Source organism: Phaethon lepturus, unplaced genomic scaffold (assembly GCF_000687285.1).
Source record: "Phaethon lepturus isolate BGI_N335 unplaced genomic scaffold, ASM68728v1 scaffold10341, whole genome shotgun sequence".
Taxonomy (NCBI): Eukaryota; Metazoa; Chordata; class Aves; order Phaethontiformes; family Phaethontidae; genus Phaethon; species Phaethon lepturus.
Window position 1 is genome coordinate 60,029 of NW_010516968.1, and position 16,060 is coordinate 76,088.

At 34.2% G+C, this 16,060-nt stretch overlaps 1 protein-coding gene across 1 annotated transcript in view; it reads right to left on the reverse strand.

The window, feature by feature from the left end:
• The window catches only part of C2CD5 (C2 calcium-dependent domain containing 5), a 65,314-nt gene that overhangs the window by 39,145 nt on the left and 10,109 nt on the right, over nt 1-16,060 (reverse strand). The window contains exons 7-10 of the mRNA XM_010296230.1: nt 14,473-14,597; nt 7,764-7,849; nt 6,791-6,823; nt 2,155-2,263 (exon numbers count right to left, since the gene is read on the reverse strand). Of these exons, the coding sequence (XP_010294532.1) occupies nt 2,155-2,263; nt 6,791-6,823; nt 7,764-7,849; nt 14,473-14,597 (353 nt within the window). The remainder of the gene's footprint in view (nt 1-2,154; nt 2,264-6,790; nt 6,824-7,763; nt 7,850-14,472; nt 14,598-16,060) is intronic.

A 16,060-nucleotide genomic window follows, 5' to 3' on the forward strand; every position in this document is an offset into this window, starting at 1 on the left:
TACTTGCTTCATGGACACTGAGCTGAAAGCTATTACAAAGTATTCATCTAAACATTCAGCTTTCCAGATTGATATTATTCTTAACAATACTATTTTATACTAAAACAATGTTTTGCAATTTTAAAGAAAGCTGGTAACAACATTAAAACAAGACATTTAGGCATTTGATGATTAAAGAGATTTAAATTTGAAGCATTAACCTAAATAGCCTACAGCATTTCTAAAAACTTCACTGAGCTGCCATAATTTCTGTCAGCATATGTAGTACTGAATGACTAGTAAAATACCTGAATTGAAACTATTCCAGTCTAGCAGTTTGTATGATCTTGTGTTACCCATAATTCCGACAAAGGCTGAGTTCAAAACAGCAAATTAGTAGATCAGTTATAGGAGCAGAATAGTGAAAAAAAACTACCAACAAGAACACAATTGACAACACCACTCCACAGGAACTGGAAAGACACAGACAGCAGAGTTAATAAGAGGCTGAAATAGAAAGGGAAAAAAGGAGCATGCTATAGCAATCTAGCACTAGGCGTGATCAAAGTATACAATATATAGCAATTATTGTCTTATCGAGAAGTTCTCAATCCACCTTCGAATGTTCTTTTCTTTTTTACATTTTCCTGTTTATTCATTTTACAGTTTGTTTCCTTAAATATTTTACAGACTTATTTGTCTTAAATGCTTAGTATGACCATCACTATACCAGAAACTTTCTTCTTACTTCTTCACTTTCCCCTCCCAGAGCCATATGCCTTCATTCTCCCTTTTGTTTTCACTGTTTTGCAATAATCGGAGTTCAAAGTATCATGCATCTTACATTCACTTGTCAGGAGCAGTCAACAAGTCCCACAAAAACACTGCAGAACAGCTTAGTTGTGCAAATATGCCTGTCTTCTCTTATTTCTTATCCTGCTTTCAGTCGGTAAAAAAGAAGGCGTGCATAATGCAATAAATTAATTTTTAAAACTTCTGAGCAAAATCATTGTGGTTTTTTTTTTTTGTCTTAAATAAATTTATCTCACAGTAAATTCTGCACGTAAGTGACCTCTATCATAAATCTACTGAAAATACAGAAACCCAAGACAACTTTAGGGCAAAGAAAGGGAGGACTCACATGTAAATTATATTTTGACATCTCCCTTGATCTTCTCTCCACTGTGTAAATAAATCATAAAAATAGGAAAAAAAGAACAATATTGTGTACTCATATGCTTTAAAAAAATCCCTTGAAGTAGGGTTTTTTAATTCAAATTAAGAGTTGGATTTTATTTCATGTTGTCAGTTTACTGAATCTTTAGATCAGCAACAATCTACCTGCTTGCAGAATTACTTGCCTCGGGCCACAGGAAGAAGAAAGAAAAGGAAAAAAGATGCATTTGCACAAACTTTGTTTTAGTACTCCTGACTAGTGTATGCAAAACCCCTACAGGTGCTATTTTTTTTACTCTCCTCTGTCTGCATTTCTAAGTGTGCTGTAATTCCAACTTTTTACAGAGTATTCCTCAGCTTGTCTCAGTGAATACAGCAACAAAGTCTTCAGAGTCAAAAGTCACTTAATTCTGATGTCAGAACTAGGACATGCGAAATACACATGTTCCAGTACTGGGGTTGCCAGGTAAATATTAAATAAAAATCTTAAAGTACTGTTTAGTATTTGTTTTTAAGAACAGAAACAAAGCTGTACAGGTTTTATCAAAAAGAGGTTAAAAACACGTATTGAGCTAAATTGTAGTCATTAGTCCTCAGGGATTTCAAGCAGCTGAAAATTAGAAAACATTCACAGTTAAGATCAAGTGTTCCATCTCATTTCTGTTTGAATGGAGAACGTGCATCAAGTTTTTAATATTAAAAAGTGGTAAAAAAATAGCTAAACCCTCAATAATTCAAAAACAGTTTTTAGTACGAAGTTACTGGATTCAAAATACTTATTTCATTAATGTAAAGAAAAGTTTCTCACTAAAAACACACCCTCTGAATGACTATTATTTTTCAAGCTTAAATGATTGTCTGAAAAATATTGCTTTTAATATACATTGTTAGAATAGAGTATCTATTCAAATAGTGATATGTTATTAAGTTATAAAGATTAGAAGTACATGATCATTACGACTGGACTTGGGCAAGGAAGTTGTTCTTGTGATAACATACCAGGATTGTGAATGCGATCCAGGAGCTTCACAGACCGTGCACTGACAACACCACCAACGTGGACAAGAAAGCCTGGTGGAAAGGTCGTCAAGGTAAAAAATGGAAATTCCTGTTATGATTAAAAACAAACATCAAATGACTGCTTACCAACCACTGCTGATTGCCAGTAAACATGCAGTGAATTGGTAATTTCCCTGAAATACAAGCAAAGCAGTTACATTAGGCCAAACATGTCCTTCAGGCTTACTAAGCACTACGTAACCATACATCTTCATATACCCATAGTGTAATAAAAGCAGAGGTATTATACAATCTAAGAATGCTTTTCCCCCATAGAGTTGTATCTCAGCACAATATTAATAAATAATCAAAACTTTACACCTTTGTGTTAACAAAGCCTCTATTGGTCCACTTTTAGGATGGCAGCTAAACAACATAATTCTACTTTCATTAGCTGGTACAAAATAAGGGAACATTCTTCTCCGTTTTTTAGGACTGCAGTTTGATCCTGAAGCACAGGGTAAAAAAAACCTGTAGCCTTACAAGAATGATGAATGTCTTATCATAGGAAAACATACCTAAAAAATATTAAGACTGCTCTGCTAGTGTCATAAGCTCTAAATTTAACAAATAAATATCTTCTAGAATAAAGCATGGCTTTGAAATACAACTGTAAGTTCTTAAACTAAGGAAATTAATTTCCAATTCATTTGCATAAATTAGTTTTTACCAATTCATAATTAAAATGAAGAATTAGTAAGTTTCAGCAACTACTCAAATATGTAGTTCATACAAGAGGCAAAGTGATAACATTAATTTTCATGACACATGTGATGAAATAAAACTGTCATATTCAAAGGAGGTGAGCCCAAAACTGGAAAATTTCTATGGAATGTCTAATATACGCATGATAGCACACTTATGGGGGAAAGGCAATAGATTTATGTTCAGCAATTCTAAATGCATAGAGGCAAAAAAAAAAGAAAAATAAAAGAAAAATCATGCAATCATGGTTTGTATAGTCATGATGATTGGTTAAATGGAAAAAATAAACACCATCTTTTATGAGAAAGTACAATATATATTCCTTTCTCACATAGTTGAAGCACTTGCAACAGTACAGTTCAACTGAGCTTCTACCTAAACAGTGTACATGCTGCAGATCAAACAAGGATCACGATTCTTCCAGCAATACATGGCATGAAAAGTCCTCTTCAACTAAAGCCCAATGTAGATTTAGAAATTAACACTTCCAAATTCTTACCAGCCTTGTTATTAGAACTCTTACAACTTTTAAAAGGTCCTACAAACTTCAGGTTTTCTGGATTTTCATTTGGCTTAGACTTTCAAAATTAAGAGGCAAACTACGAAATCGGCAACCACAGTATCAACAAACATAAGCGAAAAAAAAACCCACACCCCAAGAAACACCAAAACCTGCAGCTGTGCCTTATGATGCAATTAAAAAGCAGGAATATTTCACCATAGGACTCCACAAACCTGCTTGACTAATCTGTCTTCAGGAGTGCTGATGAATCTCTAGGGAGGGCTACAGAAAAGATTCCCCCAAAATTTTCTAACAGATCACAAGATGCTTTGTAGGTTATCACAATAGTCAGAAAGCTCTGACTACGCCACAGTCCGAACTCCTTTTCTGTACATCTTTCATGCCAAAAAATGGAAAAAATGCAGTACATCAATACTTTGTTAGAACCTTCTTCCACTGTGGCTCTGTAATACCAATTGTTCAGTGATTCACAAGTATACTGATAATATTTGTCCCTGTATAATTCCATGACACTCATTCTGCAAAATGTATTTAAATATATAACATACATGTTTGCTCTGTCCCTTGAATATACACTTACATTGTCCTAAACTAGTATGTAGTGAACAAAGTGGAGGATACTCCATGCTCTAAAGGATAAGCAAATTCAACGCTTTTTAATCTATATGGAGGTTCAGAAATTACTTTCATTTTTTTCTTCATTTTCATAAGGCTGTGTACTACAAGTAATTTTAACATGTTCTGACTTCCAGTTTGCCCAATTGCCTACACTACAAACCAGGAATAAAACTTTAAAGTAATAACATGGTATTATCACAATATATCAACACTTGCAAGTCTATAGTACGATACATGCTAAAATTATACCTATATCCTACCAGTTAATTCCAGCCACAAACAAATCTGGGTAACTGAGTCACTGAACCATTCTGACACGCTCTTATTCCATTAACACTGTCTCATCCATTCTGACTCAGATGGAATTCCATCACTTATGACTTTTTCTTTCCTTTTTTTTTTCTTTTTTTAAGTTCATTTAGAGGTTTCGGGGGTTTTATTCTAAGTTCCACCTTCAATTACATGTGGTAATCTCTAATACTTTATATGAAGCTAAACTTATTGCATGGAAAACAGAGATTCCATAAGAACTAGATGCAGCGTTTCCATGTTAAAAATCTCCTCTATTACTGCAGTTTGCAAAGGACTATCGTTACATCGAGGTGATGTAAGCACAGAGTATTCCTGTGTTTCAGAAGACACTATGGTCTTAAAGTTTCCAAGCTACAGCTGAAGATGGTCAACCATTTTACCCCAATACCAATTCACTATGCCATTTCAGTCACTGACTGCATAGATCCTGAAAGAACTGTCACTGGTATAATCCTTGCAACTATGTAGAGGTCTTATTGCTGGCATTTGGGGAAAGTCTGATAATAAAATCCTTACAAATATTTGTTTAATACAATGTTTAAAAATTTTTGTGTATACACATACATGTATTGCTAGTATTCTTTTTTAACTACATTTCATACAATGACACACAACATAATGAAAAAGCACATGGAACAAGGCTACGCACACACATCGTTTGTATCATTTGGTGTTAGCGCCAGCTGAAGCAGTTCTCAGATTCCCTTCCAGCCATTCACTCATTCCCATCGTTGTACCGCTCCCTCAGATAATGCTCGTAATGCCTAGGTATGCTCATACAGCTTTTAGGGCTGAACCAGGGTAGGGAACTAGTCCACATTAGAATACTGGTAATTTCATGGCTGAATTATTTTTATTCTAAGCATATTTACTGTGCCACCTCTCAAGGTGACAAACAATCTTGCAATTTTTCTCCAACTGAACTGAGGGGATGGGCTGAGTAGTAACAAGAAGTCGCTAGAAAGAAAAGTTGCTGAAGTCAGCATTTCAGCCAAAAGAATCACACAGAGAACTGCACTCTCATACAACAGTTATCTAGCAGTACTCTTCAGAGATGAAGATCAACAGATCTGCATTTTGAAAAGGCAGTGGTAATGACCTCTCAAGCACTTGCAGAATGCAAAAGTGGAGGAATAAACAGCATTTGTCCAAGTTGAGGTCAACAGAGACACAAAATACCATCAAGGGTAGCATTTGGCCATTTCTACAAAAACATAGGCTAATTTTTTAATAAGTAAGCTCAAATTTTCCCACTGATAGAAATATAGAACATACATATATGGGAAAAAATATACACAAAGATATCTGTGCTATAGATATACCTGCTGTCAACAGGCATCCTGTGATTTGCTAAAACTGTATTAATGTACAACATAACACACATGTGAGTCTTTCACAGACAGTGTATTTTCCTGGAAGAAACCAAGGAATACTACCCTTCCACAAAATCTGTTCTGGATTGCAATTAGGGTTATTTAAGTAACACATTAAAAACACATTTGATTAAAAAAAGCAGTGGAGACATCCAGTTAAATGAATTGGTTTTAATATGCCTTAGCATTACCTTATACCCAAATAAACTGAACTGAGATTCAAAATAACTTACTATGTATCAAGTACATGTGGGAATATATTATATGTATTGAATTTATTCTTTGTTTTCCCAAATAAGCGCTACCCTAACTAACAGACAAGTAACTAGAGTGCACTATTTATGTGTGCAATACTAAAACAGACCAGATAACTTCTAAGTGTTATTCATTCTCACCTTAAGGTAACCATAGCAAACACACATCCAATATGAAATTTTCAGAAAGACAGTATGAACATATTTTTTTGTATCATTAACAGCCTGCATGCTTTGCTGTATCATCATCAATAATGGACTCAACATGTTTCCATCACATTTTACAGTATTTTTTTCCACTAGACAATATACAGGCCTTATCAAAACAATGTGCAAATAATTCAAGCTCTAAAAATACATTAAGTGTTCTTAATTTACATTTTTAATTGTTTTTAAAAGATTACTAAGGAAATAACAGATCAGCCATGAAATGTCTGAAATGCTAGCAAAAACAAAGGTAAACAGAGAAAAGGCTCTTTTTTAAGCGCTCCCCCCCCCAAACTAAAACATTCAAAGCAAAAAGCCATATTATTTGTATTTAAAGAAAAATCAAAATTTTAACTGAAATGTATCAACATGCAAAATGCTAACTGAGCAAAAATATGCCAATCTGATAAATGCTCTTAAAAATAACAGAACAAATATTAAGAAATCCTGCATAAACAAAATTACAATGAAATCTGCAAAACCTCACAAAAAAGAAAATCACAAGTATTTCCAGTAAGTGTTTAGGAATCCTCAATACAAGAAAAAGGGCTACAAAGAGAGTCACACAATATTTTGGAACATACCCGCCTTCTACAGAACCTATGAGGTGATCCTCCCTTAGCAATGGATAACACAAAAAAATGAAAAGAGAATCATCCACTTACTCAAAATAGTAACTATTCACTTGATTTCACAGATGTAGCTGGTTTTGTTTTCAACAAACACATATGGTTCTATGTAAGTAGTTCAGGTAGTCAGAAATTGTAATTAAGCTAGAATTTATTTCTGAATAGGAAAACATTCACATTTCTTCCTTCAAGACACCTCACTAAAAACATTTTGACAAAAGCAGTATATAAACTATTAAAAAAAAGTTGCAAGGATTCATTCCAAAATTTAAGCAAAGAATCAAAATCATTAATTTTATTATACAGTCTACTCAGCATAATAATAGATGGCATGTTTAGTTCTATAGAGGTTCTTCAAAAAGCTGTAAATCTATAAAGCCCTTTTATTGCTCGGGAAGTGATTTAGGTTTAAGTTACCAATTTTTAAAGGCTACATACAAACAATTTCACATAGTAGAATGAAGGCTAAATTATGCACCAAGTCTATTTTTCAAAACTGAAAGTTTTCACAACTATAAATGGGATCTTCACCTTGCTTAAAGCTATTCCAATGTTTCTGAATCTGGCTTCTGTAAAAACTTAACTAAACGCATGACGGTAAAATTTTAAAATTATACATGCATCAGTAACTTACAGAGACTAAACAGCAGTAATTTTTGCTGTAACTGTTTCTTGTAAACACCAACTGTAATCACTTGAGTGTTTATGCTATGCACATTACAGTTATTTGCGCCACTTAATGCTTTAGTAATATATTAAAATATAAATAATTTCTGTACAAAAGGGCTATTAAACGTTCAACATCTGCAGTAATTTTTCAGCCCTAAAAACTCCACATTTCAAACAGAAAGTAGCAAGAAACATCTAACTTACTACAAGCTAAATTTTCACTTTAGTAGATCAGAAATGTAAGTATAAAATGCCTTACCCTTTGTTCCAGAGCTGACTGAGTCTGTTGTCTTAAAAGAGTTTTAAATGGCCCCCCTTCTTTTCCAGCACTCCCACTGCCCATTCCTGAAGAGTACCAGTACAAATGACATTCAAATAAACATGTATTACAATTTGTAATCAAACTTTTGATTTAAAAACATATAACATAGTCACTGAAAACAGTCAGATTGTCCCCATAATTTTAACTTTCAGGAAAAAAATTCTGAGCATCACAGTTTAATTTGGGTTGAGGGGTGTATGTTTTGGGGTTTGGTTTTCACATGACTAGCAGTGGGGGTTTTTTGGCATTTGGATTAAAAAAACTCTGATCTAAGATCTTTTTCTGCTGTCAACCTCAATTAAAAAAACCCTTCAAAATACAAAGACTTAAAGATCTTGCAAAAAAAAAAAAGGGCTTGCAATTCTTTCCCATGACATATCACTATTGGTTTTTTTTTTCCCCTTGTTACTATTGGGAGTTTTGCCTATGATTTATACATAGATCCACCTTCTCTGCTTTTCACAGAAAGTTTCTACATAATCAGATTTTCAGCCCTTTTTGATAAGGGCTGCAAAGTCACCATTAATTCCACACCATTGAACAATGCCTCTCTGCCAGTTTACTCTGTAGTCAAGTATTTCCCCATAGTCAAGTATTTCTTCGTACTATCATTATCAGTTATTTGTTTGGGTTTTTTAAGTAATAAAAATCTGACTGAGAGTTTCAGAGTAACTAAATCACCTTTCCTAACCACTGGGACGAGACCGTACACATAATTACAGCAGTAGCTATATAATGTATGACTGGGACCAAAAATGAAAATTGCAAAGGCAATGCACATCCTTTCATTTGAAATACAAACTCTGAAAAAAAATTATTTTCTTTAATACCTATGCAATGAAATATTCTATCATCTGATTCATTCAAATAAGCCAAGGACTACTGCTCAGAATTTAAAACTGCCACACTTACTTGATTACTGTATTTGCACACACATAACCTGCAGTTATCTGTAAATGAAAATATGAAAGAAACTCCAATTTTGCATAACATGGGTAATGCTCTCTCTCCTTTCAGATATTTTACTCCCACCCTTATCCCTCAATACCAGAGCTTTGCTGAAGAGATGGGAAGTTTATCAGATACACAAATATCTTTGCTATTGAATTATCTGTTATCAAGGAACTGTACTCTTAAATGAGTGTGTCAAGATGCAGGTTATATGTATGACAGTAAGTCATTTTCTCTATGGTTTGGAAATCACAAAAGTAAAAAGTAAACATATACCAAGATTGTGTTTTTCCTAAAGTAAACACAATGCTGGTGAATCAGATTTTCTTGGTAATATTTCATGCCTAAAAACATACTATCATTGGCATTTCTTGCACAAAAACCACCAGTGCTAACTTGACAAAGCAAAAATAAACACCTAAGTTTGTACAGGAAAGCACAAGATAAAAAAACAAAAAAAAAAGTGTGAGGAGCAGGATGAAATACAAACACCACAGTGCTAACAATTATAAACGAAGCCAAGATTTTCTTTTACAGAACATATAACTAATTTAACATAACAGTTCCTTGCTAGTTTCCTTTTTCTTCTCATCAAGCATCTAATAAACATGAACGAGATTGTACATATATATCAAAGTGCAGTTATTTGTTTTAACCAAAGACTGGGAGATCTGGAAATAATACTGGACTTAATAATGGATGTTAATTCATTCCTAACATTTTCAAAAATTACTAGACTTATCATTACCATGTATTAAAATACTATAATTTTAAACAAATATTTTTAGCTGTTCTTGGATAAGGAAACAAAAATATTAGTATCTGTATAGTCCCATTAAACAAGATTAAGTTGCTCTTACTATTTGGCATTGATTCTAAACATCATTGTCAGGGACTATACAATATTAAATGCAGACAAACATAGCATAAATACCAGACATGAAACAAACCCAAAAAATACAAACTAATCAAAATAGTTTCTACAGAAAAAAGCAGCAATATCAACTATTTTATTTAAATCTATGAAAATAATGCATGTCAGTGAAATGGAAAAGGAGGCAGCACAAATAAAAAGTCTGTACAGGCTTTGTTTAAAAAGATTCATTAAAAGAGCAGAGTTGCTAGCCATTTGATAGCCATTATTTCAATAAATTTTGAATTAATGAGCAAATGCTTGTTCCATGCAAAAGATAGGAACAACAAGGTGAAGGGAATGAGGGGAATTCAAAAAAAAGTAAATTATTTTAGTCCAATTACCAAAGGAAATTTTGCAAGGGAAAAGGAGAAAGTTCTGTAGCATAAGCTACACAGGTTTCAAATCCTGTAAGAAGTTCTGAAGCTGTTTCAAGCTTCTGGGGCAGAGGTGAGAAGATGGTATGAATAGTCATGTAGCCAACAGCTTTCAGAGAATAACTGAACAGAAACATAGGGTTATAGAAGGCTGTGTGTTAAATGCCCCCATATCAAGTAACAACAACATTCTCTTAAAAGTTTGTTTAAAAGGCCATAATAGATTGATCCTACCAGAAGCAGCCAGAAGCAGCTCTTCAGTGAAAGAAACACTTTTCCTCAGAACAACTGGGCTGACATGGCTAGAGTGTAGTGGGTTAAGGCTAGACCCCGAGAGGAGACAGGACTTTTTAAAATGTGGGGAATCACATGAGAGTGTAGGGGAGCTGGGAAACAGGAAAATCCTAGGTCCCTGTGGGGAAGGTGCTGTGGAGGAAAGTAATAAAGACAGAGAGATGTAGATTCAGAAGATGACTAAACGAACAGACAGAAGAAATCAAAATGAAGCCTTTTTTTTCTCCAAATGAACCAGCACTTACTATCAAATTATTTCTCAACATACAAAGAAATGGAATGACAATACAGCTCCACAATATGAATGAGAAGCATGTTCTCAAAAATCATGACCTGATTAACTTTATTTTGAAATTAATTTTTTTAAAAGCCATGGTAATCTAACATTTATTTTAAATTTCATACAAAATTTGTTAACAAGTACTATAGAGTAAAGGCTAAATAACACAATCTTCTCACACACTTAATCTGATTACTTTCATTATTTAGGCATAAAAAGTTATTTTCTAGAGAAGTCATGGATTTGTTTTATGATAGTCATAAATCGTGTAGAATTCTAAGTTCCCACAAAGAAAAGGAGTTCCCACCTTCTCAATTTCCTCCAAACATATACTATGTCACATCAAAATGTATTACCTGATTAAAATATGTCATGCTTTTTGTCAGCCTAACATTCTGTTAGTTTGCAGTGGAATAAAATATATAACTATTCACAGAAGAAGTCTAACTTCAAACCAAAACAAGCTTTCTCAATAGAGTAATTTCCCCTCATATTTAGACCAGATATAGACCAGCATGGATAACACAATCACAGTTGTGTTTTATAAAAGACATTAAGGTAATATTCTCCTGATTTGGAGCTACTGAAAACTAGATGCTTAAGCAGATACGAGTTCCATTCTCCTCTATTTAGTTATTTGTATTGTGAAATTGTGGTATCTGCACTCTTTTTCCAGGTTAGTCTCCATCTTAAACACGTGAACACACTAGCTACCTGACTGAGAAATAAAGAGGAATATATGTACTGCAGAAACATCAGAAAATACTTCATTTTTCACATCAACCCATCTGAGAAATAGGTATTACAAAGTTGATAATATTTTGCGTGTCACATGAGATGTTTGCACTTTTTTTTTTTTTTAAAAACACAACCCACCAACTTTCACACTGAAATATCCCAACTTAATAACAGTCTTAGGAAACAGAGGTCTAAACGTATGCAGTGAACTGTTAAAAACAACATACTGAATTTAGTATGTTATGGAAGTATCTTCTGCACATCAGCTCATTTTTGGTAAGAGGTAAAACAAATGACTCAAGATACTGTCCTTTTAAGCTACCAAGATTCAAAATCTAGTATGTAACATGAAGATACACAATTTTTAAATGCAACCAGCAAATCCTCTTAAGACCCATTTCAGTAGCAGAGTTAAAGGCTGCTAAAAAGACAGTGCTAGTAAGCAAAAGTATGCCCACTGCTAGCTTTAATACTAAAAAGACAGCAAAAAAATATCTTTATATACTTGAAAAATCCCTAAAAATAAGAGGTACCAATTACACAATCTGTTTCAGTTCTGAATGAACTGACTAAAGACAAGCGGGCCCATCCACCTATATAACATTGCCAGAAATGACATAAGGTTGCTGCTTTAAGAACTTGACAAATTCTGAGTTGCCATCTTCCGAAATTCAGAATATAAAAGATAAGCATCTATGTTACATTTAAATCCTTTACATGACATGATCCTTACCATGGAAAATTTGATCAAAAGAAACAGGTTTTCAAATATTCAGTAAGCCAAACACATGAATTTGTGTTATATTCGTAGGTCCTTTATAAAAGTGACCACCATAGGTCATCCACAAAACAGTCATCATTTACACTAAAGGACCAAAACAAGTGTGCTTTTGGCTGGGGGGCTGTTTGGGTTTTGTGGGGTTTTTTTTAAAAACAGGACAAAAGATAGTACTAAGAAAGCAAGCTTCCTAATTGGGAACATTTTTAACAGATAACTAGGGAATAAACTGGGTAAAACATTCAATATAACTGCATTTGAATGCAACATTTAACTTATGTGCTCGGAAAAATTCTTTAAAGCTCAATCAGCTACTTTAGTATGCTTCAAAATTGTCTAGATTAGATGGAGACAAGAATGTTTGGAGCTTCAAATACCACAATTTAAAACACCATTTAAAAAGCAACTGAACTTTTATAAACAACTCTGCAAAATATTTTGCCCTACAGTAGCAAAATTCAGGGCATTGGTCACATAATGGAGAATAAACAGACAATAATTCTTTGAGTTGTGCTGACATGATTCTAACCACAAACTAAAAAATAAGCAGGGAAGAAACAAGAAGTTGAAGAAATTATGATAGACTAATGGAGAAAGAAAAATGCTTTTTGAAGATGGCTGGAGTATAATTTAAGTTACTTTCAAAATGTAGACTGTGTATGTAAAGCCATTTCCACATACCAAGGAGAATAAAAAGACACCAGCTGCTACATTTCTAGCATCACATTTTCAAAAAGGAGTTAAAAATCACAGAGAAATGTATACAATATACTTATAGCACAACACATTAGGCTTGAAGACTACATAGTTGTAGTAACACTGTCCTTAATATACTGTGGTGAGAAATGTACTCCCATGGTTTGTAATATGAAATGGAGGAAATAAGAAAAAGGCAATTATTTAGGACTCTCCTAATGCTCAGATGGTTTTTTTTTTTCAACTTGAATACAGTTGTGTTACAAATGTCCTTTTAACGTTATCCAGAATAGTGGAAATATAGGCAGGATTTAAATTTTCACCCTACAGAAACCCTTTCAAGCTTGAGGTGTGCTATCTGAAGTCTCCAATTTCCACATCATTTTGATAACTTAAATGCCAAAAAGCAAAAAGGTGTTGAATGAAAATATAAAGAGAGAAACACAAATTAAATAAAAAGTGGGTGGAAGCGCCTTACCAGTTTTGGGTGTCAAACTCAAATCTGTGTCAGAAGAAGAGGACTGTCGACTGTAGGACTTGGAAGGTGAAAAGGAATAGGTTTGGTTTTTCAGAGGGGTGGAGGGTCCTGATGAATGAGTATTGGGATTGGGATCTTCATTGAAGGGAATCCTGCCAGAAGAAGGTGGAAACATATTCAGTAATCCTGTGCCAAAGGACCTGGCTGACAGCAGCATGATCCAAACACCAGGATGGGATTGGGGCAGGGCCAGCAGCTATTCCTTAGGTGCGAGACTGGGGATGAGGCCAGAGGCAAAGAAATGTTGTTTTACCATTCAGCATTCTACAGATAGATGCTGATAATCTACAATGAAACAATTAAGCCAAATGAAAGGCATGAGATGTGACAAAAAAAATATATATATATGCAAAAGAAAAAACTGAAAACGGTTTACGGCTTAAAAATCTGGTCAAATACATAATGCTTTGAGTTAGTTTAATAAAGAAAAAATTTTTTCAAATTATATTTGTGTTTATACATATTCACACATTTATGTATATACACACATATGCATTTTAAGGGAAAAAAAAAAAATAATGTTTCCTTATCCTATAGCATCAGCAGCATGCCACAGCTAAAAACAGAGCAAAGAGGAGAATCTTTATGGGAACAACTATATTGACAAACAGTTCACTTATGCAGATTGACTTACCTGCTCTCTAAAACCATCTCTTCCACAAATGGCACATACCCTTCCTATGACCATTTTAAAACCTAAGTAACATATCTGAATTACACTTGAAAGTAATTATGAACTCCAATCAAAACATGGTTTCCTCCAATGACTGGAAAATAGTGAATGTTCCCCAGATACATCAACTTATTTTTACTTGAATTTCTTAGGAAGTAAGCATGTTGAAAAGAAATGAAGAGTGTGGCTTTGTGGAAGAGACTCCGATGCATTTTCAAGAAACTATTGCCTTTGTTTCAGCAGGTGCACACAGAGTAGTTCTCCACTGACAACAGAAGGTGTCTCCATGAGAAAATGAGGGAGAAAAGATGGGTGGTACCTGCCTACACTGCCTGCCTGCCTGCACTTTGCGACCACTGTGCCTGTGGCCTGCCTCTCCCCAGCTCTTGAGTCTGAGCAGTCTCGTACCAGTGTAGATGAGAGTGGGAACAGACACAGAGAAGTTCTGAGTAAGTCGTGAGCCAGTAGCAGTGTGAATTGGGCTGTTGTGAGTCGAGCGGCATCCATGGCTTGGCGGATGAACCAGCGGAGACCTGAGAGAATTTGCAGCCAAGGTGGAAGAAAAGAAAACAATACATACAAACAGGTTGCAAAGTTATGTTATAAATGATTTCAGGGAAGTTTAGCTAGAGGAGATCTCTTACTTTAAGCAGACTCTAAGAATTTAAATTCCTAGCATGCAAGAGTCCAGATGAAATAAAGAGAGAGAGAGAGAGGAACAGCTTAAGCACGAGCTTGTGAATGCATAATTGATTCTTTGGCAACAGGACATCAAGTTAATAAAGCCAAGAATAAAAAGTGTTAGTTCAATTTTGCTGGCTTTGAGAAACATTCCCATTTTTCGGACTGAGGGACAATGATTCTGACAATATCCACCACCAAGCTGAACATGGACTATTCGGGGGATGGGATTTCCACATTTTGCTCCAGAGGGAAACCTACTGATTCATTTATGAATGCTTTTTAAGTTGGTAGTTGCAAGGTGCATGTTTTATACTTCTATCACCACTGTTATTTTATGCTGCATTGTATCCAGAAGCTCTTTTGATTAAGACAAGATAAACAAGATATGATTTGAAATGGAAACCAGTAATTTTGAGAAGTCAGAGCATACTAATTCCGGCACAACAAAAATGCCTTATTGCTATTGTAATGATGCAACAGTTCAAGTTAATGAAAATGGCTAATTCAAGTAATACGTCTGGAAACATAGCATAGGTGGTATACTTTTTGGTGCTTTTTTTTTTCCTTCCAGAAATTGGATCACTCTACCAAACAGAAAATAAATAATTTACTGAAGCAACAAAGTAGTAACAATTTGAGGAATACTGCAAGTATTTTTCTATTAATTTGTATGCACATTAAAAAACTGCATTCAAACTGTATTTGGTGCTGCAGTAGCTATAACAAAGATCAAGAAATTCTACCTCTCATAAAAAGTTTTCTCTGCAAGTACACTGTTTAACTCTACCTGTTTTGCAATAGTCCTACTTGTTTTGCAACAGTAAAAAAGCAAATCACACAAGAAAAGACTAGACTATTCCAGGGTCATTCTCTAATCACTGACAGAACTGCCCGAATTGAAAGTTTATCTTTTCTTATATGCGCAGCATAAATGCTTAAACCTGATTGTACTGAACTTGGAAAATCTTGCAGAAGGTACATCATAAGAAGCCCTCATGAAAATGTTTACTCTACAAACACAGAGTCAAGGCAAAACTAATTATTAGTTAGGAAATTGGTGGATCACAACCCAAGGATACATAAAACCGTTGCTATATAAATTCAAAAAAGTCATATTAAGTAAGGATTACCACTCCACCTTCTAAAGAAATAAAAGTAATCCAACCTAAAACATTTCAAAATTGTGGAATATAAATTGAGTTGCAGACAAATAAAACTACAAAAGAAAAACAAATTCTGGGGAAAAAAAGAAATCACACCAGTTATGTAAAACTGAATGAGTATGAAAAGAAGATGAAACTTGTTTCCCTAC